Here is a 22,885-nt window from a genome sequence, read left to right as displayed (position 1 = left end):
ATTTCAAATTAATGGACTCATGAAAATATTAAGTACAATGCAAAAGGACTCAGTTATTTCTAGCTTTTAATTTGGCAACATCTGAGTTTTGATGTACGTATATTTCTTTAAATTATTTTTCAGAAATTTTTGTTTATCTGTAGAGAACATTTATTCCATTTTACTTTTGTTTTCCTCCACTTAATATAGTAACCTTAGGAGAAATTGATTGTCCCAGAATTTTTGTGGCAAAAACACAACAGAAGAGGTGTCTTGTATTATAGGTTATAGATTCACATTTACTAAAAATATATTTTTCTCCCCATTAGTATTATTTTATTTTCTTACTACTTTTTTATGGGGGTAGTCCTAAGAATTCTTTGAGGAAAAAAAAACTATCTTAAGATGGAATGCATCTTTGAATATGAATTTAATACATTTTAATATGAATGTATATGAACTGCATATACAACCTAAAAATAACATTTAGTCCTGTATGTCTTCACCATAATAAAAACAACTTAGTTTTATTTTGTTAACATTTCATGCATTCCTGTGTCTTAATATCTTGATACAAAAAATTGCTTACAAGGAGACTGATCAGAAAGAAGAAAAATTAGTAAAATTCAGCATTACAAATGTAGTTACCAATCCTCTGAGAAAGAAGAAAGTTAGAATGACTTTGCTAAGAGCAGTTAAGCTGACTTTTTAGCTGGTTTTTTAAGTAGAAGAAGTTTCTAGTGGAGATAAAGAGTGACAAGGAACACATTAAGAGTACGGCAGGTACAGAAAAAATGAAAGGTAAATTCACAAATTGTGAAAAGGAGATTGATGAAACATTCCTTTATTTGAATTGTTAAAAATCAGTCTCACAATGGTACTGGAGAGTTGGTCCAGTGGAGAAGGCACTTGCCTTGCAAGTAGCCAACCTGAATTCAGTCAAATTATGGTCTCTGTGTACCAAGGGTACAAGATGCATGAGTTTTAGAATGGTGTTACTTTCAACTGTAAAAACTCTCATTTGGCTTCTAATTTTCCACATCCTTAAATTCTGGGATCTCAAGATGTTCATGAGACAAGTTTTTGCTTGCAATATTTTAAAAGTTATGTAAGATACATATATGTGTGTATTTCCTAAACACTTGTGCATTCTAGGTTGGCGCCATAGCCCGCTGTGCTCAGTGTTTACTGCTAGCTCTGTGCTCAGGGGTCATTCCTGGTGATTCTTGGTGAACCACTGTGGTGCGGATTGAAATGAAGTTGGCCTTAGGCAGGAATATTCCTTAGCCCCTGGATTCTCTTTCCAGTCCTATGTATGTATTCTTAAAGGGACCACATTGCCTTTTCCTAGGAGAAGAACACTTGTTTTCCATTTATTGCCAAAATGTGATTTCATTCTATGTTTATTTTTGATCTGTAAAGGTGGATAAATGTTTCTTTTAATGTATTATATCCAAGAAAAAAAAATACTATAGAAGAAAATTAATGATGGATGCAAGTTGAAAATAATTTTAGATTCAGATCCCTTTATGACTTCTATTATGCACCAACATTTTTCTTTTAACTTCTATTATCATTTATCTTTAAATTGACAGTTCTGATTTTCTTCCGAGGAGCAATAGTAAATTTAACATGGTGTGCAACTGAAAATGACTTATAATGTAATACAGATATATTTGTTACTAGCTCAGTAGGATGCATAGAGCCTCTGGGTATTTTATATGATTTACACCAGTAGGAACTTCTGTTCTGTGTAGGATCACGTAAATACTTTTACTTTTTTAAGCAGTAAGAAGGTGATTGACAAAACCAGAAGAGAAATACAGTGGATGAAGTATTTATTTATGTGGTATTAAGCATGTGAATACATGTGCAATGTAGGGCAACATAGGCTTCTTTAGCCAAAAGGTTGTTTTGGTTGATACAATCAAACTTCAGTAAAATAAGCTAACATTAGCAGTTGAAAGGTATATTTATATAAAGAGAGGTTTGGTGAGTTTGTATTCATTTTAATTCATATAGCTAGTTACAGCCATAAAATATAAAGTGGATCCAAAGCTCATTTCTTATTAAAGCCAAGGAAACGTGCTATAGAAGGAAACGCCATTATAAGGATAAGATTACTGGTTTCCTGCCCTTCCTGTTTTCTAATTAAGTAGTTTACATGAGATTTTTGTACATTTGTCTAATAATTCTTTTAAGTTAAAATTTGAAGACTGTATACACGAGAGTTTACTAAGTTCTTAATACTGTATTTTCAAATACAAATAAAATAAAGTCTCCCAAATATTATATACAATCTTTAATATTGTTTTAGATCCTCTGTAGTATTGGAGGCCAAATCTAGCCTATTGTTTTTGTAAATACAGACTTATTAGAACACAGCTCTACCTGTTGTCTAAGATTACTTTGCACTACCATACTGGATTGACTAGCAATAGTAGTACATCTTGCAAAGCCAAATATCTGTATTTGGTACTGTTTTCAGAAGCTCAAATCTTGGTAGGATGGTCAAGTAAAAGAAAGATAATGTCCAACTCATTAACTCCTAAGATGGTTGCTATTAACTTTTTCTTTCCTTACAGTCTCTTCATTGTTTTTACAGATGTGTAATTATATTGTCAGTATATATTTTACTTCTTACAATTTTTCTATGCCTCACAAAATTGAGTTCTTTTATTATTTCTCATTTTCATCTAACCCTGTGATAGATAAATTAAAAAAGGATGCCTGCTTTTTTATGCTTTTCTGGTTTGCAGTTTTCATTTTTAAATGTGCATAGTTTTTGGTACAAGATGTTCAACACCCCTCAACTTCAGTGACATCTATTAAAGATATGTTGATAGGGTGAAAATCATAGCTAAAGCACCATTTCTTCCCTTTTGGAATTAACACTGCAGTTAAGAAGACAACAGGAAGATACAGATTAGCAATGCTATAGAAAAAGAATTAAGAAAATAGTAGCTTTTCTGGTGTCATCTGAGCAGAACCATGAAGGAAGTGAATGAATGAGTTTCTTGGGTATATGGAGGAAGAGCTTTTTAATCACAAGGGAAGTTCCGTGTACCTGAGCCCCAAGTTCTGTATCATTAAAATAACAGAATCTGGAATAAAAAAGCAGAGTAAATAGAGTAAAGAGCATCATATAAATAGCACAGGTAATGAGTTCACGGGCCTGATCTGTGTGACCTTGAGACCATTTTTAGATCTTCAGAGTTTACTGGCGATAGTAAGTTGTAGTGGAATGAGCAGCAGAAGTACAAAATGCACTCTGAAAATAAAATACATATATATGTTAAATTCATTTTCTGTTCAAAAATGTATCTGAGTAAAACTAATGCATAATCATATGTTAAATAGGAGATGCTCTAACAGATTTTGAGAACCTGTGTTACTTATATGCGCTATAGAAGTCCAAGAATTTGAGCCTACCTTAAAAGGTTTTAGGAACTTAAGTTTCTGGTTCACTTGAAAAGGTAAAGCTGTTTCAGTACTGAAAGGACAGTAATTTCATGTTATATATAAGAAAGGATTAAGTTGTGTTTACCTGGGCTGGAGTGATAACACAGCAGGTAGGATGTTTGCCTTGCAAATGGCCAACCTGAGTTCGATTCCTCCACCCCTCTCGGAGAGCCCAGCAAGCTACCGAGAGTATCTCGCCCTCATGGCAAAGCCTGGCAAACTACCCCTGACGTATTCGATATGCCAAACACAGTAACAAGTCTCACAATGTTACTGGGCCCGCTCAAGCAAATCGATGAACAACTGGAGGTCAGTGACAGTGATTTATAATTTAACCATTCTGTTATAAAAGAGAGTGTTTAAATCTAGAAAATTAATAGAGAGTATTTGCATCTATTTCTGCTATTTCCTTGACAACTATTGTAGATGCTGCCATCACCATGGGAATGGTTCTTCTGAATGAAGCAGCAACGTCCAAAGGAGATGTTGGTAAAAGACGAAGTAAGTCTAGATTTGCTATGTCTGTAATTTTGCTTCTGTCTTAAGATTCGTCTCTAACAAATGAAAATATATCTGAAAGACCTTTGTAACAAGATGCAGTCTGGCTAGAGGAATATTCAGAATTCTTTGTTTTTGTTTTTGATTTATAATCCACTTTATTTTTTAATTTCTTTGATGTGTGTGGATACGACTATTTGGAAGTATATTTCTTGAAGAATGATGATTTTTCTATGGCCTTACATATATATGGAGAGAGAGTATTTGTGCTTTATTGGGAGTTTCCTAATCCATCTGATCAAGCTAAGTTCTGTAGTAATTTCAAATATAAGAAAGAGATGGAAATTCTGAGGCCAGAATCTTCTGAGATTTCATTGGCAAGGGATCTCCTTGTTTTATCAGTTATGACATCAAAAGTGACAGAGGAATTTTCCCCATGTATATTGTAACATGAAATATAGTATTTTACAGTTACATCAAACCTCTTAAAATTTTTTAGTATTTTTATTTTTTAAAAAACTTTATTTTCATAAAGTTGTTCACAGTAATGGAGTACATTCAATATTTCAACATTTCAACTCTAGTTCTACCACCTTCTTGCCACCATTATTTTGAATTTTCCTGCCACAGCTGAAACCTGCCAAACAGACAGATGCTAGATAATTTATTTTGTATGCTTGTTTTGCATAGCAATAGATTTCTAAAAGTTTAGATAATTAGGGTCTGTAGAAATTTCTGCAGCGAACTGCTCAGTTCCAAAATTCTTTTGTGTGTCTCTGGATCATGACTGTTAAGGAGCTTAAATAGCAGCCAGAGGCATTTTGTGGGCATTGACCTCCAGGGTCCCATGAGGGAGATGAGAAGGACCTGCCTTATCCCCTGCCCCTTGAGGCCTAGAGTGTACTGTCACTGAACCCGGGTACCTGGACATATCATTGGGTTCTGGAAGTTGGCAGCTTCTGGGATTGTTAGGGGGCAGGTAGGGGGAAGACTCCTGCTCCCGTCTGAGGGACCCCAGTGAGATCGGCCTGTCCCAGTGCCTGGAAGCATCTCTGCAGTGAGCTGCTCAGTTCCGTTATCCTTTTGTGTATCTCTGGATCATGGTACTTTTTAACATTTTTAAGGAAGGCATCTATTGATCCTGTTTTTTTCTAGGTTCTTCACTTTTCACTTGCTATTCCAATATCTATCAACAAATTCCAGCTATATGTGTGTGTGTGTGTGTGTATGTGTGTGTGTGTGTGTATCACTATCACTGTCATATATCACTGTATCACTGTCATCCTATTGTTGATCGATTGCCTCGAGCAGATCCCAGTAACATTTCCTTTGTCCTAACCCTGAGATTTTAAACAGTGCCACATTCAAGGCTCTTTCAGGGTCAGGACAATGAGACCCATCATTGTTACGGGTTTTTGGCATATTTTTGCCATACTCTACCATGTGGGCAGGATACTTTTGGTAGCCTGCCAGGTTCTTCAGAGTAAGAATGGGAGCAGGGTTTTATAGTCTCTGGGTCTTGGCCATTGATGGGATTATACTGCGCCAGGGGCAGTTGGTGGGTGTAACACCTACATACTGGAAGATGGGGGATCTGGGTGGAGGAGGCCCCAGTCCCAATCCAAGCAGGCTTGGAGATCTATGCCCCGGGTCCCGCACACCTGGGTTCCTCTGCTGGTTCCTTCATGTGGGAGGCTCGTCCAGGCTCTGTTACTATGAATATTATAATTTTTTTCTTTGAAGTCTCTGTAGAATCAAAGAATAAACAGAGTTTTATCTCATATATATGTGTGTGTGTGTATATATATATATATATATATACTCTCCATATATACATATATATATATATATATATACTCTCCATACACACACATATATATGATAAAACTTTGTTTTCTGATTCTACAGGGACTTCAAAGAAAAAAATTTATAGTATTCATAGTAATAGAGCCTGGAACCAAAAAGATGATAATCTACATGGAGGGGCACAGATTACAAAGAGACAGGAGATGTCTTAGATTCAGTATTTTCAGCTACAGTCATTTTATATATGTATTATTATAATGCCACCAAACTTATAACTAAACTTTTAGGAAATTCTTTGATTTTCTCTGAACCTTTTTAAAACACAGAGTTTGGGTCCAGATAGTACAGTGGGTGGGGTCTTTTCCTTACATATGGTATAGCTGAATTCATCCAAATACCACATATGGTTCCCTGAGCACCATGAAAACATGAGCACAGAACCAAGAGTAATCCCTGAGCATCAGCAGACATGGTTCAAAAAAAGCATACACAAAAAGCTCACAGAATTTAGGAATGAAGTGCATGGATAATTTAGGATTACATGTATTAGCTGAATCATAGTTTTCTAAGTACCTAACTGCCTCTGAGTATTGTGGATGTCATGCAATTTATTCTTCCTTTTATTTTTCCAGGATGCCCTATTATAAAGAGACTACAGTAAAAATGAATATGTTACTTTACTAATTATTGCTGAATTTTATTCTATAATGCATATTTTAAATGGACAATATTATCCCTGGAACTGACAGGTGTATGAGAACAAATTTACTTATGTTTTTATCACATATCTTTTCATATTAATATAGGTAATAGTAAGTAATCTGTAGATTTTCTTTTCCTCTTGCCATATTTTTCACAACAACTTCTTCCCAAACAAAAGTATTTATGAGTGACTGATATAGAGAAAGATGCCTAGAAAATGCATGTTAATCATTCCTTTTTTAAATTAGTGATTTTTATTTTTGATATAGTAAAACTACCATATTATTATTCAGAATATTAGAATGTTTTCTGTTGTCATAGTATTTTCTTCTTAAAGAATGCTCTTTTGGATGGTTTGCAGTGATTTATTTGGTAATTACTTTTTAGTCCTTTCCCTTGAAAGTATTTGCAAGCATTATTTTGTATCCTCTGTATAGAATTTATAAATTGTTTTAATCTTGTTATTCTAATTGAGCATAACCCAGTGAAGATATTCCACGCGACAGAGAAATGTTTTATACAGTTCCAGAGGGACATTTTTTAAAACATAAGGAAGAGATAAGCTCTTGAGAAGGTATAATGTGAGAAGATCTAATATAAAGCATTATGTAATTTTAAGGTGTTTATAGTGTAGTAAACAGACTAAACAGGCCAGGCCTAGTGCTTGATAGCTGCCATGCATATATATATATATATATATATATATATATATATATATTTTACAGTTTTTAGGGTGTTTTTATGCTATAATAGTCAACAACTGTGTTTCTCTGCTTTATTTTCTGCCAGTGCTTTGTTTGAAGCCCAGTATTAAGTGTTTTCAGATATGTTATAAAAGCTACTATTTCAACGCTTTTCAGAAGTTGAATTCAGAACTTAGAAAATGATAGCATTTCTGTAGAGCTGAATAAAAGTGACAGATTCCTATACTTCATTTTGACAGTGCTTTATCTCATCCATCTGATTTTCAGAATTGTTACCAATTCTGGTCTCATATCATTTTATATGCTCAGTGAATATAAATTTACTCTAACATATAGAAATTTAATTTTCTTAATTTTTTTCTGCCAATTTATTTTTAATCCTGTCTCTTCCTGGCACTAATTATTTCAGATAGTTTTGTGATGGGCTGGAGCGATAGCACAGTGGGTAAGGCTTTTGCCTTGCACACCGCCAACCCGGGTTTAATTCCTTCGTTCCTTTTGGAGAGCCTGGCAAGCTACCAAGAGTATCTCGCCCGCACAACAGAACCTGACAAGCTTCCCGTGGTGTATTTGATATGTCAAAAACAGTAACAACAAGTCTCACAATAGAGACGTTACTGGTGCCCGCTCGAACAAATGGATGAACAATGGGAGGACAGTGCTACAATCTTACAATTTTTTTAAGTGCACTCTGAAATTAATAAAAGGAAATGTGCAAGATTTCTTTTCTGAAATATTTAGATAAATAACTTAGGAGATAACTGATCTCTACTTGTGTAGAATAGATTTGATCAAACTCTTTTTATTTCATATTCATTTAGCATATAGATATGTGATTTTAATTGACTCTGATTTTTAAGCATTTAAATCCAGTAGAATGGTTACTTTAAAATGGCCGTGAATCTTGTTTAAATATCTATATTTCATTCAATACTCCTGTTACAAAGGGGGGAGGGAGGGAAAGAGTAATTTTGCTATTCTAACCTTGCCTGGGAAAATGCATCACAGCATAACACTTTCTATTATGGCATATGACCTCTATTCCTTTGTAAAAACAAACAATTCCTGACAATATTGCCTGCTATTTAGAGGAATTTCTTTTTACCTATTTCAGCTTTTATGGAGTCCATATTTTTCTCACTACTGAAGCTTTATTCCTAGCCTTCTGTACACTGAAAGAAACTAATTTTAAGTAACAATCTCTTACTGAGGCAATAACCTAGAATTATATTTATTTGTAAATATTGCATGGCAACTGAAAAGAAAATTATATTTAGCATTCTAATAATGCTAATGTCTCTACAAATATATCAAATGCTTTATAATACAGGGCCTGATAATCTTGTTTGTGCTTTATCACATATTTTGTTTTGTTCTGAATTCCCCTGGGGTGTTTTAGTACTCTGTAAGAGAAGGATACTGCTAGAAGACCCAGACAGGTTACCTTTCTTGTTTTCATACCCTAAATAATGCATTTTCATTGAGAAGAATAAGGAAAATAATAAATACTTTGTATGTTGGATTATCTGGCTTGTTATTTCTGTATATTCCATGAGCGATTAAATGTGATTATACCATAATAATTAAATGCAAATAAAAATAAACATTTGGCTTGCATGTTTAGAAAACTAATGCTATTTTCTTGTCTCTTTCTAGTAATTTGCCTCGTAGGATTAGGCCTGGTGGTCTTCTTCTTCAGCTTTCTACTTTCAATATTCCGTTCCAAGTACCATGGCTATCCTTATAGGTAATATCATAATACTAAAATGTTTTAATTTTTAACTTAGAAAAAACATAATTCCAAAGTTTATATGTTAAATATTAAATTTATTTTCTAAGTAGCTTTCTCATTTGAAAAGTAATTTTATCTCCATTAATTAAGTTTTGGAGTACTGATCATGTGTTTAGAATAACTTAAATATGAAATGAGTCATAATCTCTATTCTAAGTATATTGTCATTTTAGAGATACATTTTATATCTCTATATAAACGAGTATTGAGTCATGCAGAATTTATTAAAATTTCTTTTCTTAATTTGCTTACCACAATTTTGACTATCTAAAATATTTGTCTCATATAATCTGCTGTTCAGTATCTAATAAATTTTGCATTATCTTTTGAATTCTTCCAAGTTTTAGTTCTTTCAAGGAAAGCCAATTTGAAAATGGAAAACTAATAATAAAAATAATCACTCATCACTACAAGCCCTAGTAATGATTAGCATCTCATAAGATCATCACTAACATATTGTCATAATTGGATATGGAAGTATTCAAAACTCTGAAACCATGCCATAGCAAATCGTGCTTTTCCTAAAGCTCCCTATAATGAATTTGCCATATTATCTTTGTTCAGTTTGTGCTTTAGGCATAGGTTCATTTTAGGACATATCTCTCTCTCATCATCTCTTAAAGAAAGAAATATTCTCCATTCTTTTCCTTTAGGGAATTCTAATAGTCAAACTCATCTGTCCCTCTGATGAAAGAGTTAAAGGTCTTATATTCCCTTCCTTAGAGAATTTGACAACTGCTGATACAGAAGAATAGAACCAGTGAGGATGGAATATAAAAGCCCATCACACCTTACCTCTCCTTCATATGTGAACAATTACATTATTTTAAGAGAAATTTTGTACATGATAGTGGCATTACCAGAGGAACAAAATTGATCTCTAAACAGGAAAATTATATCAAAAGAATAATACTTTTCAACCCCGCGTCCATATTTTCTCATGTGATTAGAAGCACATTACCAACTCTCTTCCTCCCATAGCCATTAAAAATAAATATACAAAAATGAATTGAAAGAGTGTATGAAATCTCTGCTGTCGAATGAATGTGCATTTATCATCATGGGTTATAAATTTCTTAAAATATCACTTCTGCAGGCAATTGGAAAAACTAAGTAGTTTATTTTCATTATTGATTAAAAAATAGCCTACTAGTTTGATTTTGAAATGATAAAATTATCAGATTAATCAATTCTACAGTTAAGTAAATCTACAAAGATCAAATTATGGGTGTTCTTTCTTTACCCACCCTAGAATGAAGAGTCATGTTCTGTAACAAAAACCTGTAAATTAAGAGAAATAGAGATTATCTTAAGACTATTATCCAGACCGCTGAAAGAAAACACTTTTAAAACTAATCACTCTAATACGTAACATTTATGAGGTGATGAAATTCTATTTCTACATTTCGAAGAAACTACAGTGAGGAATATTGTACGGAGTGTTTGTGTCCTCAGCATTATTTAGTTGATGGACAAGGAGGGAAAATTAAGGGCAAGTTCCAGCTTCCCTTATGTGTGAGAGCACCTAATCAGACCAGTGGCTCTTTTCTTGCTTAGGTTATACCCTTAACAGAGCAGTATTATAACTAGGGAAAGTAAAGAAAATTTAACTAGGGGGAAAAAAAAAACAAGTTCCCATTTGTGTCATAGGATGCTGTGCCAGTTCTGATTCTCTCACATTCTGAAGTATTTTAAAGTGTGCAGTTTTCTACAGGAGTGCACTTTCCATCTTACAGTAACTCTCGAATGCTCTAGTTCTTAACTGGGAGTAGGCATAGCAGCCAACCAGGAAATCTTGCAATGACTCCCCCATGACGTGTATAGTATTTCTCGACCAGGCTCCATATTTGCATGCCTTATTTCTATATGGCTGTGCCCTGAACATCCTTATGAGTGACTTTCCACTGACCCGTGGGGAGGCCCCAACTGGGCTGAACGATGAATGTGACCTGTCATCTGACACCCTAGGGCTGGAAATGCGGATGAAATTTCTTACAGCTCAGCACTGGAAATCATCCTAAAGAGTGATACGTGAATATGAGATTTGGTACCATTTCAGAAGGAAACCCCCGTGAAGGAACTTATGGAAGCAATGTTGGCAACTTAGTAAAGAGCTCCGAAAACAGAGGTGCCAAAGAGAAATAATGTGACATCATAGAAAAACATAAACAGGATTCTCACAGTTGTGGCAGTTCTTGGAAACATTGTTGTCATTGACAGTGCTAGTCTGTGACTGAGCTACTGAGTTAGTCTAGGCCAGTGTAAATGATTTTTTTCACTTAACGATCTTCACAGATCACATTAAAGACTAATAATAGCTCTCCAGCCTCTTGAGAACTTCCATTGTATCTGTTTTTCTAAAGCCTGAATTTTCACTGGATGCAGTGACAAATCATAAAACGACCTTCCTAAAAACTTTAGATTCTCTTCATTGATTAGTCGTACTCACATTCTCTTGCTTTGTCAAGTATAAGTAGCAGTTATTTAAAATTTATTTATAGTATCATTCTGACCTAACACAATATGGTGAAAGGGAATTATAAAGAAAAAGAATCAAATTTGACTTGAGGGGTTTTATTCCCTTTCAGAGTCAAGCAATGGATATATCGTCACCATAATACAGATGGATATTGCTTTGAATTTTGTTTTTATTCCATTTCATCATTTGCTTTCTGATAAAGCCATAATTTTTCCCCTGGAAATATTACCTATTTCTTTGTGAAATTATAATGACAATAATGACATCAGAGTTTTTTAAGTGTATATACTGTGTATATATATTTAAATAAAATCGAGAATTAGCTAAATTCTGAAGCTGAGTTAAGTTCTGAAAACCTGACAGAAACATGGGGAGAAGACATCTATTGGAGAAAAAGAAGAAAAAAAAATGCTATAAGTAAGAGAAAGGGGGGGCTAAAATAAGGAAAGAAAGAGAAGTAATTCTGGGAATAGTAAAAAGGTAAGATACTGAGAAGGATGAAAAAAGTTATTTTTTTCCCACTAAAATAACCTTGAATAAACCTGGTCAGTTATGAACACAGCATTGTAATGTTTGTTCATTGCCTTTTCAGAATGTGTTTCACCAGCATTTTTATAGTATTTGATTAAAAAAAATCCTTGATTATATAAGATAATGACAGTTTTTAGTGAATATAATAGGGTAAAATATTAAGTCATTACATAAAAAGAAAAATCTGCAAAACATTCTGTTGGGCATGCCCATGGCTGACATTTCAACAAATGTCCATTTGAAAGTAGTGTTACCACAGAGAACCCACCATATTAAACTGAGTCACAACTTGTGAGGTCCAAGAAATAGATCATTGACATCTGCAGAATGAAAGAACAACTTCTCAGAGGTAACCATATTCTTGACTTTCAGATGAATTGCAAAGACAGATTTAAAAAAAAAAAAAGATAAAATGCTGCTCCCATATCCACCTATGTTAGACAATACCTAGCTGCGCTTTGGATAAAAAAAAAATTTAAAACCCCTTAGTAAAAACGTATATTTGAGTTTAGCACAATCTTCTAAATTAATCATTACCTTTCGCCTTCCATCTCAATGCAAAGCTACATTATAGACTGTGTTGTTGCTGATTTTTTTGCACTATTGGATTTGTTGCTGCTGTCTTTCTTTTAAGTTTCAGTGAATTCTGACTCTTTTATTAAGACGAAACATTGATATACTTCACTACGTATAGAACTATCTTTAAACAATTTAAAATTTTCCATAAAATTTTTAATTTGACTTAACTATCATCTTTCATTCTTTTATATAGAGTCTTTTTTTGGTATTGATTTTTTTAACTTAACCATCACAAAATCTTTAATATGTTTGCCATTCATTCTACTTTTTTGGACTCATTTCAAAGTTTTTATTTCTTTAAACTTTTTCACGGTATATTTTTTTACAGTGTCTGTTTCACTATCAATAAATTTTCTCATTGTTATGTTTCATAAACAAATTTTCTTGATTTTTAAATGCTTGATCTGCTTGTTTCAAGCCTTGTGACCTTAGAAAAGTTAATTTTTCTAATATTTATTTTACCATTTGTAAACTGAAGAAAATTTTACTTATTTCATTTGACTGTTGTAAGGATTATATGAGAAACATGTCAATTATTAAGCATATTGCCTACTACATAGTAAGTGGCACGTGTTAATCAAATGTTTGATACTAATTGTTATTAATACTGATATTTTTTAAGCTAATTTATATTTCAGAATAATGAATTTAGACTTTTTTCTAAGCAGAAATATTCTTTACACTGCTGATGAAATAATCGCTGTTTTACAGTTATATTATACATTTGAGTGAAAAACAGATTTCCTATAAGTCTTTTGATGAATTTTAATTGGGTTTCTCAATTCCTTGAAACTACAGTAAAAAAGCAACATGAAGATTTGATCTAATTAGTATCTGAGTCATAGTTGAGAAGAAGAAATTTTATTCTGGTAATAGTATTGAATTCTTTTTGTTTATTAAATAACGATTAACTCTAGGGCTTGTCCCATTCATAAGAGGAGCAAAGTGGTAATGATACTTGATAGCATTCACTTATAGATTATTACTCTCCCAATATTGTCTACTTGAACATAATTTTCTGCAAAATATTTCTATAAAATACTTATTTTGTATTATTTGTACTTTAATGGGAAAATAATGAGACATTATTATATCACTTTGCTTCCTAATTACTAAGACTCTATATTTAGAGATGTAGCAGGATACAATGGAAAAATATTACATTGAGAGATCAGCGTTCAACTCATGTTACAATATGTTTATAACATGTTATGGACTCAGGTGCAATAGTTACAAATCTAGATTTTAAAGTCAGCTACTATTTAAAGTTTACTAACTTTGGGACTTATTATGAGTCTTATTTGTCTTCTTATATAAATTTAATAGTGCTGGATAGAGGATTCAATTTATCATTATTTCTGCATGTTTTGCCAAAATATTTAACTTGGTTAAATTTATTTCTCTCTTGAAACTTGAGAATTTTTCTTGAAACTTGAGTATTTAGTTCGCTCTTGAAACTTGAGTATTTTTCCGAATTTGTGAAGATAAAACTTATTTTTAATTTGTAGTGTCTGAAATGTTGTAGATTCTGAGAAAATATAAATTACTATCTCTCACCATTTCTATCCATTTTAGCCCTTAATTACTCAGTACTTTACAATATTACATTTTTCATTATTCATATATGTTTTATATGTTAAGGTCTTTTTCATTCTATGATACTGGGAATTTTAGAGAAAACTCTCCTAGAAATTTCTTTATTTTTAAATCTAAACTGCAATGCAGATAGTTGGTGCTCTTCGTATACTTACTAATTCAATATGTTTACTCAAAACATGTTTTTATTCCTTATCTATATGCAACAGGAACCATTAACATAGAAACATAGTGAAAAGAAGAGTACTGGTTTGCCACATTGTACACGTCTAGAAGATGGAATTCACATCCAAATGATACCCCAATGGAGTTGTCAGGTTGTTCCACACAATTAAACCTCTGTGTGGAATTTGGAGAGATAATTATTCCAGAAACCTGAGCTCTAAAAATACTTATTTAAATCTCAAATGAATTCTGAGCTGACTGGCATCAAAGAAAAAAGAAAAACGTAAACTAAGCTTTTAATGAACACAGAAACTATCTTTGTCTTAAAAAGATACTTGTAATTAATGTTGTCCTTTGTTATTTTGAGAGATGATAACAGAAAAACGAATTGACATTTAGTAAGGGGAAAAAAAACACCTTTAAATGAGCTTTTGACAAGTACTCTAGTGAGCAAACACAGGAAGACAAAATTGTCAGGATATAGCTGAAGCAATGGTAGGGCGGGTAAGACGCTTACCTTGCTTGTGGCCGACCTATACTATACCCAGCATCTCATATGGTCCTCCGAGCCAGCCAGAAGCGATCCCTAAGTGCAGAGCCAAGGGAAAGCTCTGAGCATCCCCAGATGTGGCTCAAAAACAAATCAAAATTCCTAGGATGCATAGTGTATGATAAGCATATTCATTTGTACATTTAAGGCAGTTTTTTTCAACGCGAGGAAAACAGTTATGAGCTATTCACACATATCTGGAGTGACAGCACAGCGGGTAGGGTGTTTGCCTTGCACGCTGCTGATGGGCCGATCTGAGTTCAATTCCTCCCCTTCTCGGAGAGCCCAGCAGGCTACTGAGAGTGTCTCGCCCACATGGCAAAGCCTGGCAAGCTCCCTGTGAGATATTCAATATGCCAAACACAGTAACAACAAGTCTCACAATGTTACTGGGCCTGCTGGAGCAAATCGATGAACAACAGGAAGACAGTGCTACAGTGCTACATACACACCCCACCAAATTGATGATCAACCTGCAAATGATGAGAATTTCACAGGGAATGGGGGGAAGTAGAGATTGTATAGCAGGTAGGGTGCTTACCGCCTGAGTTTGATCCCGGCAAACCCTGTGTTCCCCTCAAGCCCACCAGGAGTGATGCCTGAGTGAAGAGCCAGTAGTCAACCCTGAGCACAGCCGGGTGTGACCCAGAAACCAAACAAAAGTGCAAGAGAAGTTAACTAGGATTGCTTTTCTCATGCCAAAGATTTACAGCTTTAAAGAACATAAAAGTTTGAGCATTTAGAGACTAGAGTGAGCAAGAGTACTGACTGTAAAGGCACCACTGACTATCCCTTATTTTATCTAGCTAAAGAATACAGTGCTGAGTCTTATTTACAAATGGAAATTGAATCTTAAGGATTATTTTTTCCATATTGTTGTATTTCATTGTGGTGTTTTGGAAAGTGATCTGGACTTTGAGTGAGAAGATGTGATTTGGACCATGGCACTTTAAAACTGTATCCTCAGGCAAGTTTTTTAATCTTCTCTGAACCTCAGTTTTCTGCATCATTCAATTAATGACATTAATCTTGTAGATAAGTTATAGCAAATATTGTTTAATAGAAGTAACTTTAACTGTGAAATCTTGTTTCATCTTATGTTACTGTTTTTAACTATGCAGTTAAAAATTTCTGGCAATAGACTGATGGAATTAACCTCTTGATAAAGAGTATGTTTTTAAAAATAGCGATACATATGCATATGCGTACACCTGTCATTCAAACTATAATTACATTTAGTTACTTCTGTTTTACTAATTTGGACAGGTGACCCCACCTGAAAAATGTAATCAAAATGCCTTCCTATCACCAACCGCTATAGACCTGTCATACCAAACTGTTATTCTAGGCATGGTAGAACAATATATGTACATTTTTAAGTCAACATTTCTGTTTCAGAAATATATACTAGGAATGGAACATCTACTACACGAATTTTGTAGATGAGATTGTCTTATGTGATAGTTATTTTTGTACAGAATTATTTTAATAAGGTTTTTATTGAGAACTATACATTGCTGCCCCTCCAAGATGATAGCAAATTGTCTGAGCAAACATAAACGTCAATAGTAGCTCTAATTTTTTTGTGTGTTTGTGGGTATTTCATTGTGGGAATGTCGTACTGTAGCAGAAATTCCGTCTTTCAGCAATTCATTGAACAGAGGGAAATAGTTGGAAATTCCTGTGATCTAAAAATTCTTCAAATTCTTTTTTTGCCTTTCTTACAGCCTTACCCATGTTACTAGTTCTGTTGTTCTTTATCTACCTCCATGCTTGGTATTCATGTTTTTGATCATCTATAATCATTAAATTGTGATATTATAACTCATTACTAAGTGTCTCTGAGTAGGATGTGGAAAGAAGTTACCTTGGCGATAGTTAAGAATTAAAAGAAGTTACTCGGTGTGGAGGCATAGAAGCAAAGGCTTCTGTTATTAAATGTCTTTTTCCCTACTCTCAAATGACTGAACTTCACCAGATCTTTTCTTTAGTGTATTTATGCCAAAGACTTTTCCAGAAAAGTTGAGCCCTTGGAATATAGACAAAAGAGCTATAGCTAGACAGGCACTTCTCCCTCACACCCCTTGAGAAGACCTATGAAAATAAAGATTAAAAATGTTGAGTCACAGGGACTTCTCCTAAAAACAAGGCCAATGAAACCAAATAAAGAATTCAGCTAGTGGTCAGTCTGTACTCTGTTAGGAAAGCAAAGCCATCCCTCCCATCTATACTTTAACACCAGTATCTGAGCAGTATCTTGCGCCTTACTTACATAAGAGGTTTTAGTAAGACAGAAGAAAATTCTCACCAATAAGGAGATTCTGCCCAGCTGAAGATGTCAGCAGAAAATTTAACTAGCTCCATTAGACGAACAACATTCGTGAACACTGTGTTCGTGTTTTACAAAGCAACAGAATTATGTTGATTAATTCACAAAACAGCAAACTATATTAGGTATATAAGATATCTAACAAGAAAGGAAAATTTAAAATTCACATTTAATATAGATGGGTTTGATCACGCAATAACAAATCATGCAACACACATAATCTCTTTGTCATTGGTTGATTAGTTCCTCTTGTTGTAAGCTGGATTTTATATGGCGCACTATACCTTTTCTCCCCTTATTTATTTATGTTATTTCTCAGAATCCTGACCTTTCTGTTGATGCCTTGAACCAGAACTTTCTACACCTTTCACCTTCCCCTCAGCATGTTCAAAATCAACCTCATTTTGCTTTGAAATCTACTTCTTGCATCTTTTCCCATGTTTCTTCCCTAAGACAGTAAGGTTCAATCATATATGATAGAAAGTTTCGAGTCATCTTACCATCATCCCTCAGCTCTCCCTGTTCTATTCCTTGTTTTGGATTCTAGTCCCACTACTACGGTCTCAATTGATACACCAATATTTTTTCCAGACTGTCACCTAGCTTAATTTATCTCTAAATACAGTCATTATCCTCCATAAGCAATGACTAATTCATGCATTTTAAAATATGCATAGGTTATGTTGTATAAATCTGAATCAGAATATATGCATAACTAACAAGAAAAGGAGAGAAAGTTTTATTTTTTCTTTCTAGGATGTATGTATAAGCAAAATTAAGTATTACTTTCTTAATCACAGCACCAGTTTCAACAGTTTCATACACACACATAAACACACACACACATTTAAGCTTAGGAATAGAGTATACCATATTTTGTAAGCTTATTTTTTATATATATCATAAGCGTATTTCCGTGTCATTGGTTTTAGTCTATAAGATCTCTCTTACTAATAAGAATTCTTATGATACCAATAATCTTTATCTCTTGAAAATTTGTCCCATTTGTCTGGTTTAGCAGAGGACTTGGTTGTTAACGCTTGCTAGTGTGAGGAAGTAAAGCCAAAGAAAACTGTTCTGAGATATCAACCCTACTCATACTTTTTGTTCACAATTTATACAGATCTGAAAGGAGTGTTTTTAAATCCTAATCAGATTACACAGATCCAAAAGGAATAATCACATCTCTGAGGACTAGGAAAAGGGAGATCTTCTTGGGATATTTATGCAAGTTCTGGCCTGATGTCGACAATTCCTGGGTCTAGTTGGCTCCCTTGCACAGTAGCCTACCTCTCATTCTGCTACCCTAAGTAACACTGACGGTTTGCTTCAGAGTAGGCCAGTCACGGTACTCATGGTGACACATCATGGGATACCATGAACTCTACCTAGATTCATTCATGATCGAGGTGGACAGGCATCCCGAAAGAGGATGCTGAAGGGCCGCAAGCAGCCACTCATCCTCTGCTGAAGTGACTGCAACACTAAAAAGCACATTCTAAGTAAAAGGAATATGATGTTTCATTTTTGTGTGTATGTGCTTTTTGGGTTACTCCTGGTGATGCACAAGGGTTACCCCTGGCGGTGCTCAGGAGACCCAGTGGGATACTGGGAGTCGAACCTGGGTTGGCCGCGTGCAAGGTGAATGCCCTACCTGCTGTGCTATTGCTCCAGCCCCTGATGTTTCATTTTTAAGTTTCATCCAAAAGTGTTTTATACGTCTTATGAGAGAATTCTTCAAAAAGAGAGAATATCCATGCATAAATCTTTGAAAGCTGTGACGGGTGAAAAAAGTATCCAACCTGACAAGAATTAGGAACTAATCTCAAGTGATTAAATCAATACAAAACACTCATATTGAAAATAACAAGTATGTTTAATAATGATATAATGAAAACAAGAGATGCCTACTTATTGTTGTGAGAAGTAGACTTTATACTTTCTCAAGAAATATGTTGGCGGTCTCCCCAGCAGTATCTGAAGTGTATCAAGGGGCCATTACCAGTAATACTGAGTTAGGGGTTCAGGTCTGACCACTGTAGGATGCAACGTACCAGTGCTATGCTGGTGCATGTGCCAGAGAATCAACTCAGGGCCTCCTGAATGCCATACATATATTTAATCCCTGTAACTCTTTGGCCTCAAGAAATACTTAATATAAAAACAATTGAGGGGCTAGGGAGCTAGCACAGGGGCTAGCTGTTCATGTTTTACATGCATGGAACCCCACTGTGATCCCTAGTACCACATGCTCCCCTGCCAAGTACCTGCTACTGTGGTACTCGGCCCAATGGTGCCGAGCCAACACTAGGATGGCGCTGGTGGTCTCCATACAGCAGGGCCTGAGCACCTGCACCACATCTCAGGCCTTGCATGGTATCATCAGCCCAGGTGGTTGCACATCACTGGAAAGGACCCCAACTCCCTGAGTCCTGATGGGGATGTTCCTCCACACACACAAATCAAAACGTTTTTATACTTAGTGCTTCTAGTCTTTCTAGTAACTTGAGAAACACTTGTTCAAATTAAACATTTTAAGGGAAAAAATATACCTTAATAAGAGTTACTCTTAGATTGTTCTTTAATTGTTACAGTTGAAGGATCAGATCAAGACTGAATATATATTTATCATTTACTGATGAAATATTTTACAGTAGCTTACAAAAGTAGTTTCAGCATTAGGAAACCATGAGTGAGAATCATGGCAGCAACTGTTAGTATTTTAATTAACAAAATACAAGATTTGATCCCAGACACTGCATGCAGTCCCTGAGTCTCGCCAAGATTAAGTTCTATACGTTAACAAGTGCCTTCCCCGCAGAAATTCTAAATGCAAAGATTCTTTACTCGCTGCTAATGTAGAAAAATCTACAAATCATAGATACCTTCTTAACTTTTATAATTTCAAAAGATTAAAAAGTGTGAGGTGTCGGGACCAGAGCAATAGTCTAGTAGGTAGGGCTTAAATACTGCTGACCTGGGTTTGATTTACGCCACACCATAAATCAGAATTTTTGTTGGAGCCCCTCCAGGAGTGATCTCTGAGCACTGCCAGGTATGACCCAAAAAGCAGAAAAAAAGCAAGAATGAAGAGTCATAGTGTCATGGTACTATTTTTGCTTGCATGTTGGGAATGATTTCAAAAATGATGAAAGACACTCATTAGTCTATCTCAGCTTGAGATAGGTCAGGCTTTAAGAATAACAACAAAAACGTTATGGATCCTTAGAGTAAGTTTCATTGTTGGAATTAAGTGGCACATCTATTTTGTCATCATTGTTGTGAAGAATTGTGTAAGTTTAACAGCCATAAATAATACTGCAGAAGTATATTGCTGGCATTATTTATGGAGAAAGTTAGCCTTGCAGTACTTAATTATAACTTGTTATTTTGAAAAATGGAAGAAATGCCTTATTGTACCCAGCTAGATATCCATGCAATATATTTACTTCATGATTTAATTCCTCAGATACTAAAAGTAGTAATTTTAGTGTGTGTTACACTTATATTACATAATGTAGAACATCTCAACTGAAGTATATGTGTACAAAATATAAAATATACTTTATATGTGTAAACACTTTGTATCACCAGGATCATAAACTATAAGCACTGACTGTAAAGAACTTCGGAGATCATCTAAAATTAGTGTTCTTTTCAGTAATGAGGAAAATGTGGTTCCGAAACAAAGTGTGCCTAACATATGAATATTAGGTTTAAGCCATTAAAATTCCTTTGTTGGAGCCAGACAGATAGCTCAACAAGTTGCACACGTAGTCTCTAGAGCACAGCCAGAAGCAACCTCTGAGCACAAAGCTGGGGGTGGCACCCCTCAAAAAAAAAGTGGTTTGTCCCTAAGCTATCCTACCAAGTCATTTTGTGTTTTCAAGACATAGAAGAAAATATGTTATATCAGAAAGTTATGTAAAACAAAAACTTGGTAAGGGATGCTTAGTTTTTCTTACAGTTTTACAAAGTTAATATACATAGATTAAAGTTTTACTTAGGAAACATGAAAAAAACGTTACCTCTGATGTTACTTTCTATGTGTGCAGTCATCTGTTGGTATTTTTTAATCAAAATTGATGACACTTATGGCTTATGTATACTTTTTGGCTGCTAAATATAATGAGGTCATACTATCCATTTTGAAAGATTGTGTGCATTTTTGTGTAAGAACATTATGGATTGAATGGTGAGTAATATTCTCTTTAGGACCCTGAAGTGAGCTACTTCCAACACTTGTTTCAGTCTACCTTCTTTTCTGCCCTGCATTGCCAGTTGGAATCCTCACTTTAGTGTAGGTCTGGAGCAGACTTACTTTTCCACTTACCACCCCTTTTCACCCCAGAAATGTTTATGCATCTCTTGATTTGTAGTTATAGTTATGACATTTACAGATAACAAATCAGATGTCATTCAGTTTTGAGACTTTAGATGGGAATAGAACCCACCTTTTAACAAACTAGGATCTAGACATCAATGAGAGGCACATCAAAAGAAGTATTCTCCCAAAAACGTAAACCGGACAAGTTCAATTTTTATGAGCATTTTCTCTCTCCGCTGATATTTTGTCAACATAGGGTGACCCTGTTACAGTAGTTAGATCAAAGATCAACCTACTGTAAGAAGTAGGTTGAGATGTATTGTTATATGTATATGTATATGTGTATTGTTTTATATATATATATATATATGTACTAATTGAAAATTATAAAGAAAGCATATTTGGTTTTCCTTATTTTCAACACATTATTTTTTTTTCTTTTTCAGCTTTTTAATTAAATGAAGCCAAGTGGGATTTGCATAAAGTGAATGTTTACCATGAAGATAGTGTTCCTGACAGTACTTTTGAGTATTTTGGTTCCTTTCTTTGTTGTGATAACCTAGCTTATTCTTGTATGATTTTTATTGTGAGATTTCTAGTAAATATAATTTATAGAAATGGATGGCTAAATGTAGTATTAACTCTGTAAAGAACAAAGGAAACATTGAGGTGATTTTAAAGTTTGTAGTGTATCTGTTATGAGATTGAAATAATCTTTAGGAATTCATGTTTAGGACTGTTTATAAAAGGGAACACAATGTTAGTAAGAGAAAGCTAAAAGGTTAAAGTATCCTTAAAGATGTACAGAGATAAAGTATATGCATGAAACTGTGCCATGTGCTGAAATTATACTGACTGTAGCTTCAGGTAGAAAAGATGTGTCTGGTTACAAATAGTATTTTGTTCTTATTAATCATAACTAGATAAAGTTGTGTGAGGACATGGAGCAGATAAACAGTACCTATAGCATGGTCCAACCTGGGAAATGGAGCTTCTTCCCAGGATGTAAATATCAAGCACAGTGAACTGAATCAACCAGCCTCAAAGGCATCAGACAATCGAAGCAACACAGCAAAACAAGGAATTAATTCCTCTCCAACTTTACAAATGTCTTCTGAGTATCCATAATTTCAACCACAAAACTAGCTCTGACCCTTTCCCCCTTTGTTTCTATGGAATTTTTCATGGACTCTTTCATTTAAAAAATGTAGGAATCTGACGAGCATTATGACATATTGTTGTTATTAATAGGGGCAAGGAGATGGAGGAGTGGAAAGTTTGGGAAGAGTGAGAAGATTGTGTTTAAGTTAATGTGCTTATTGGTTCAGGGTACTAGATTTCCCACTAGTGCCACATGCATGCTGGACTTATGCTCTAACACTGAGT

At 34.4% G+C, this 22,885-nt stretch overlaps 1 protein-coding gene across 3 annotated transcripts in view; it reads left to right on the top strand.

Moving 5' to 3' along the window:
• TUSC3 (tumor suppressor candidate 3) overlaps positions 1 to 22,392 on the top strand; it is a 208,712-nt gene extending 186,320 nt beyond the window's left edge. For 2 of the 3 annotated variants that reach the window (XM_056113967.1, XM_056113965.1), the window contains 4 exons: positions 3,868 to 3,942; positions 8,808 to 8,898; positions 15,748 to 15,810; positions 21,946 to 22,392. In XM_056113967.1, the coding sequence (XP_055969942.1) occupies positions 3,868 to 3,942; positions 8,808 to 8,898; positions 15,748 to 15,766 (185 nt within the window). In that variant the 3' untranslated portion in view covers positions 15,767 to 15,810; positions 21,946 to 22,392. The remainder of the gene's footprint in view (positions 1 to 3,867; positions 3,943 to 8,807; positions 8,899 to 15,747; positions 15,811 to 21,945) is intronic. The other variant, XM_056113966.1, reaches the window with a different exon arrangement.
• Positions 22,393 to 22,885: the final 493 nt, after the last annotated feature.

The sequence above is a fragment of the Sorex fumeus genome, unplaced genomic scaffold, assembly GCF_029834395.1.
Source record: "Sorex fumeus unplaced genomic scaffold, SorFum_2.1 ptg000024l, whole genome shotgun sequence".
NCBI classification, from domain to species: Eukaryota; Metazoa; Chordata; class Mammalia; order Eulipotyphla; family Soricidae; genus Sorex; species Sorex fumeus.
This window is presented reverse-complemented; position numbering and strand designations above follow the sequence as displayed.